Source organism: Nicotiana sylvestris, chromosome 2 (genome assembly GCF_000393655.2).
Source record: "Nicotiana sylvestris chromosome 2, ASM39365v2, whole genome shotgun sequence".
NCBI classification, from domain to species: Eukaryota; Viridiplantae; Streptophyta; class Magnoliopsida; order Solanales; family Solanaceae; genus Nicotiana; species Nicotiana sylvestris.
In genome coordinates, this window is record NC_091058.1 from 49,719,238 (window position 1) to 49,726,104 (window position 6,867).

Genomic DNA, 6,867 nt, shown 5'->3' on the forward strand with positions numbered 1-6,867 from the left:
AAGCCCAAGCTATACTCTTCCACGCGAATGAGATTAAAATACGATCTCATTTATTAATTGGTCCTACTTAAATAAAATAACTATTAAAATAAGACTGACCATTAAAACAACACTATTTTTGGTATTTTTCAAGATTAAAAATAATTACAAAACATTAATGAAATTATTTTTGTAATTTTTATTTTCTTGTAATAAAATAAAAGTAAAAGAATAAAAATGAGTTGAAATAGCTATATTCGGCCTAAATTAAATATTTACGTGCTAAAATATGAAAATTTTTGGGGAGGGTCAAAAATCACATGTCTACAATATGTAGGCAATCCCACTGGATCCGATCATTGTTTTAGATGACTCGAATAAGAGAGAAAATGATGAAAAGAGGGAACAAGAAAAAGAGAGAAAACAATGCAAAAGAGAGAGCGCAAAGAAAAGAGAGCAAATAATGAAAAAGCGCAAAAGAAAAGAAAAGATTCAAAGATCTATAAGGTCACAAAAGTCGGGATTAGACACGCAACCATTGCAAGACATGTAGGGAAACATTTAATTGTCTAGGTGCATGCATTCCCGAACGTGTGATTCCTTATGCGTTAATTGTCTCAAACTAACTGATTTATTGTGTATGTTGTTGGGAACAGATTCTGTTTTTTATGGTGGTTGATTTTGTGGTAACCTGGCTTGGCACCCTTACTTTACAAGATCTAAAGGAAGTGTCGAAATAACGTCAGAGAGTCATCTACCAACAATTCCCCCCTCAGAGGATAGCTCGTTGTTGGTTATCCCGACGTCAGAGTCAGCAATTGCTGAAAAGAATAGGGCACTGCGCCTCTGCATGTTGGACGCTTGGTCTAACGGTAGAGAGCTTCCTAGTGCAATACCTAGTTTTCCTAAGATGATTCCCAAAACAAGTGGAACCTCCAACATCCCTATAAATTACCCGACCACCCCATTCGGATACCCCATTATGTCAGCCCATTTCGCCGGAACGCCTTCTGAGGTTTGCCCCAGGCACTAATTTTGGGAGTGTCTTCTAACATATTCACCGCACCGCCAACCTCTTCCACGGCACAACCAACAGTACCCAGGCCAGGTTTCGAGCCATCGTCCTTTATTTTCCAAATACCACCATTTCAATTCGACAAGGCTCATGCCACCCCAAACTTGTACCCTCAACAACCTCAGTATAAATCTAACATGGAACAAGAGAGAACTGTAAAGAATCCCGAGCAAGAAGAGATCACTCGGAAAATGAAAAGCATAGAACAAAGTCTCAAGAACATACAAGGCTTGAGTGGCCAGAAGAGTGTCTCCTACGCTGACTTGTGCATGTTCCCTCATGTTCATCTGCCCATCGGTTTCAAGACTCCCAAATTTGAAAAATATGATGGACATGGGGACCCCATAGCTAACCTGAAGAGGTATTACAATCAGTTAAGAGGAGCGGGAGGAAAAGAAGAACTCCTGATGGCTTACTTCGGGGAGAGTTTATCTAGAATTGCATCCGAATGATATATGGACTAAGACATCTCCCACTGGCACATATGGGATGACTTGGCCCGAGACTTTGTCAGATAGTTCCAGTACAACGTAGACATAGCTCCAGATAGAAACTCTTTGTCCAATTTCAAAAAGAAGTCTTCGGAGAGCTTCCGAGAGTATGCTGTCAAGTGGCGCGAACAAGCTGCCAGGGTGAAGCCCCCAATGGATGAGACCGAGATGGTCAGTGTCTTCTTGCAAGCCCAAGAGGATGATTACTTCCAGAACATGATGTCCACTATGGGCAAGCCATTTGCAGAAGCTATAAAAATTGGGGAGATGGTGGAAAGTAGTTTGAAAACGGGTCACATCCTGAATTAGTCAGCTATAAGAGCTACTTCTCAAGCAATCCAGAGCTGGTCGGGGGGTGTAGTAAACCAAAAAAATAAAGAAGAAGTAGCAATGATGGCCTCAAGTCTGAGAAACCCATGTCAACCCCGAAGTTACCTCAGTTCCTCTTCAAGCACCCCGCAACTCTATTACCCTCACCAAGATGGTGCATATGCGATGACTCCTTATCCTTATGTAGTAATGAATTCCCAGCCATACGCTCGACCGCAACAATAGTATAACCACAACTAAGCTCCACCTCCCAGAAATAACCCTCCTTACCAAGCTCCATATAATCCCCGTTCACCATAGAATATTTTTTGATATAACGTTCGTGCTCGTGAACCACCTAGAAAAACCAACTTCACACCCATCGGTGAATCATATTCCATCCTCTTCCCAAAGTTGGTCCAAATGGGTTTGTTGCAACCCATACCTCAAAATAGGAAAAACCTAGAGTCACCTTCCTAATGACCCAGTACCCAATGTTCTTATCATTCAGGGGCAGAAAGGCACAACACAGAGGATTGATGGACCCTTAAAAGGATGGTCGAAAACCTAATAGAGCAAAAACGGGTAGTGATGAGGGATGAGGAGGTCCCCAATGTAACCAATAACCCATTACTAGCTCACAACAACGGGCTAGTTATTGGGATGATTTGTGAGGACAGAGAGTTCGACCCAGCTTTGAAGGCTATCATTGCTATTGTCGATGTTGAAAAGAATCCCAAAGCAAGCTAAGGATGAGAAAAAGAGAAACTCTACTCCTCAAAGCATAAAAAAGGCTGTGGAAGCCAAGACAGGGGCAGTACCTCCTAAAGATGTCGTTCTTTATGTTCCTAGGGCCCCTATAAAAGAACAGTTCGTGTTGAGTCCCCCCAAAAGCTTTGAGCTAAACAAGGTTACACTGAAGGGACCAAAGATGTACGTATCAAATGGGACTTATGTGGTGCGGGGGGCGGTAATTTCACCCAGGATGAATGAGCTCGTGGTTATCAGCCACGCACCATAGAAGCCCATAAAAGACCCCACTGCCGTCCCTTGGAACTATAATAAAGCAGTGGTGACATACAAAGGAAAGGAAATCATGGGGGAGGCGAATGAAACGAACCCGTCTGGGAAGTACCTCAACTTGGAAGAATTAAACAAGACCAAATAGAAGCATTTTTCGCTTAAAAAGCCAGTCAGTGCTAAAGAGGCAGAGGAATTCTTCCAAAAGATGAAAACCTCAGACTACACTGTTATTGATCAACTCAGGAAGTCCCCCTCTCAGGTCTCACTTTTGTCCCCGCTGATAAGCTCGAATGAGCATCAGAAAATGCTGCTAACGACCCTTAATGAGGCATATATTCCGGTCGATACCATGGTTGAGCAATTGTAAAGAGTGGCGGAACAATTTTTGAAGTCAACCGGATCTTATTCAGCCGAAATGAATTGCCTCCGAAAGGGGCTGCCCACAACAAAGCTCTTTATTTGACCGTTAAAAGTAAAGGTACTACATGAAAGAGTTATGTTGAATGGCAGATCTGGGGTTGACATCTACCCTTTCTCGACCTTATAGAGAATAAAAATTGGGACAGAAAGGATTAGACACAACAATGTTTGCGTACGTGCTTTTGATGGCTTCAAGAGAGATACGATCGGGGAGATTGATCATAACCATCGGCCCTGTGGATTTTGAAGTAACATTTCAGGTTTTGGACATGGACACCTCCTACAATTTTCTCCTAGGGAGGCCTTGGATCCATGTGGCAGGGGACGTACCCTCTACTCTCCACCAAATGGTTAAGTTTGAACAAAAAGACCAGGAAATCGTGGTCCACGGAGAAGATGAGCAATCAATTTACAGGGGCCCGTCATTCCATGTCTGGAGGCTAAGGAAGGTAGCGAGCACATAGTCTACCAAGCTTTTGAAATTGTGGTCGCGGACCAATGTGAGAAAGGAACCCCGTGTCCTCAACCCTTCTTGTCAAACGCATCAATCATGGTCACCAGTGAAATGATCAAACATGGTTACATGCTCGGGAAAGAGCTCGGGCCATCTTTGCAAGGCATTACAGAGCCCATTACTTTGACTGCCAGTGAACACTTCTTTGGCGTCGGTTTCTGAGCTACAGAAGCCAACGTAAAATGGGCTAATAAACGTAAGAACAATGGGTGGGTTCTTCCTCAGCTGGTCCTGCATCTCGCTAGAATGTTTGTTAAGCAAAGGTATATAGAAGAAGAAGAAGAAGAAGAAGAGGCCTTCACGGCCGAAGAAATTGAGGACATTTGTCGGGAAATAAGGCAAATGTTATATGAGGCTCACATGGTCCAGTCGGGTGAAGGCTCAAGCACCACTGAGGTTCAATATATGGGGACCAATGCCCAACTTCAAAATTGGAAGGCTACTCCATTCCCGGTTAGGCGGGAATCCCGGTAGTTCAGTCTTTCCATCTTTTCTGCATTTCGAGTTATTTCAGGGTGTAACTCAAATGTTTTTAGTTTATTGTCTTTTAAATTCAGATGTAAACCCTTCTATCTTCAAAATCAATGAAATAAAATTAATATTTTATCGTCTATGAATCTCTTTCTTTATTCTTTCTGATTTTGTTTATCTCTCTTTTCAGTTCTAATAATTCGGATTTAAATAACATGACATGCTTGCGGACTTCATGCCCAGATCTTAATACGTTGTCTAACTGTGAAATAATGAACAAGAACCAGAATATGATGAAGATGAGGCTTTTAGGGAAATAAACCGAGAACTGGAACAATTTGAGAATAAGCCTAAGTCAAACTTAAATGAAACTGAGTCAGTTAATTTGGGTAGTTCGGAAGAGGTCTAGGAAACCATGATAAGCATTCACACTAATGAAAGAACTAGGGATGCATTAATCAAACTTTTGTTTGAATTCAAAGACGTGTTTGCCTGGTCCTATGATGATATGCTAGGACTGAGTGTTTATCCCCCTATCCAATAAAAACAGAGAAAGTTTAAAACATACATCAGTGACAAGATCAAAGAAGAAATCACCAAACAGTTGAAAGTGGGTGTGATCCGAGTGGTACGATACACCATATGGTTGGCTAATATGGTCCCAGTTCCAAATAAAGATGGAAAAAACCGAGTGTGTATTGATTATCGGTATTTGAACAATGCAAGTCCCAAAGACAACTTTCCATTACCAAACATCCACATCCTTGTTGACAACTGTGCCAAACAAGAGATACAGTCTTTCATGGATTGTTATGCTGGGTATCATCAGGTTCTGATGGATGAAGAAGACGTAGAAAAGACGTCTTTCACCACACCTTGGGGTACTTACTGTTATAGGATCATGCCGTTTGGTTTGAAGAACACCGGGGCAACTTACATGAGAGCTATGACTGCCATCTTTCACGACACGATGCACCAAGAAATTGAGGTATACGTGGATGATGTGATCAATAAATCTAGAACGCAGGACGACCATGTGCGAGATCTAAGAAAGTTCTTTGAGCGTCTACGTAAGTATGACTTAAAGTTAAATCCAGCTAAATGTGCATTCGGAGTTCCATCTGGAAAACTTTTGGGGTTTACAGTTAGTCGGAGGGGCATCGAGATAGATCCAACAAAGATAAAGTCTATTCGGGATTTTTCCCCCTCCGAGAATCAAGAAAGAGGTTATGAGTCTACTGGGCAGGTTGAATTACATTAGCAGATTCATTGCTCAGTTGACTTCCACGTGTGAGCCCATATTTAATCTGTTGAAGAAAGATGCGGCGAATATATGGACAGACGAGTGTTAGGAAGCTTTCGACAAAATCAAAGAATATCTGTCGAATCTGCTAGTGTTGGTCCCACCCGAGCTTGGAAGGCCTTTGTTTTTGTACTTAACAGTGTTGGAGAATTCCTTTGGATTTGATTCTCGGGAAACATGATGTGACCGGAAAGAAAGAACAAGCCATATACTATTTGAGCAAGAAGTTCACAAGTTATGAAGCCAAGTACACTTTGTTGGAAAGAACTTGTTGCGCCTTAACTTGGGTCGCTCAAAAACTTAGGCATTACTTGTTGGCTTATACAGCCTATCTCATCACCATATTGGATCCTTTGAAGTACATATTCCAAAGGCCGATGCCCACAGTAAGGTTAGCAAAATGGCAAATCCTGCTCATCGAGTTTGACATAGTCTATGTCACCTGCACGGCAATGAAAGCTTAAGCCTTGGCGGATCACCTAGCTGAAAATCCTGTTGATGATGAATATCAACCCTTGAGTACTTACTTTCTGTACAAGGAGGTAAATTCAGTTGAGGTAATTCCAGAAGACACCAATGCTTGGAAAATATTCTTCAATGGAGTTGTGAATGCAAAAGTGTCGGGATTGGAGCAATTTTGATTTTGCCCAATGGTCAACACTATCCAACAACAGCCCGGCTTCGGTTTTTTTGTATGAGCAACATTTCCGAGTATGAAGCCTGCATTATGGGCATGAACATGGCGGTCGATCAGGATATGGAAGAATTGTTAATCATGGGAGATTCTGACTTGATTATTCGACAAGCTCAAGGTGAATGCGAAACTCGGGACATAAAGCTTATCCCATACAAGCAACATGTGGAAGATCTTAGCAAACGGTTCAAGTCTATCGAGTTTAGGTACATTCCTCAGTTTCACAATGAGTTAGCTGATGCACTAGCTACTTTGGCCTCGATGCTGCCGTATCCGGGTAATGTCCACATTGACCCACTGGAAATCCAAATTCGAGAAACACATGGTTACTGCAATATAGTTAAGATGGAACCAGATGTTCAGCCATGGTAGCATGATATCAAAAGATTCTTGAAAACAAAGGAATATCCCGAACAAGCTAGTGAAGACTAAAAGAGAACCATTAGAAGGCTCGCCAGTAGTTTCTTCTTGAGCGAAGAAGTCTTATATAAAAGGACTCCAGATCTGAACCTTTTAAGATGTGTGGATGCCCAAGAGGCCAGAAGAATCATGAATGAAGTGCACACAGGAGTGTGTGGATCCCATATG

At 42.0% G+C, this 6,867-nt stretch overlaps 1 protein-coding gene across 1 annotated transcript; it reads left to right on the forward strand.

Annotated features, from left to right (window-relative positions):
* Positions 1-6,324: 6,324 nt before the first annotated feature.
* LOC138884899 (uncharacterized) lies at positions 6,325-6,651 on the forward strand. Its single transcript, XM_070165763.1, has one exon. It carries the CDS (start codon positions 6,325-6,327, stop codon positions 6,649-6,651), a length of 327 nt encoding a protein of 108 aa, XP_070021864.1.
* The last annotated feature ends 216 nt before the right edge of the window (positions 6,652-6,867 follow it).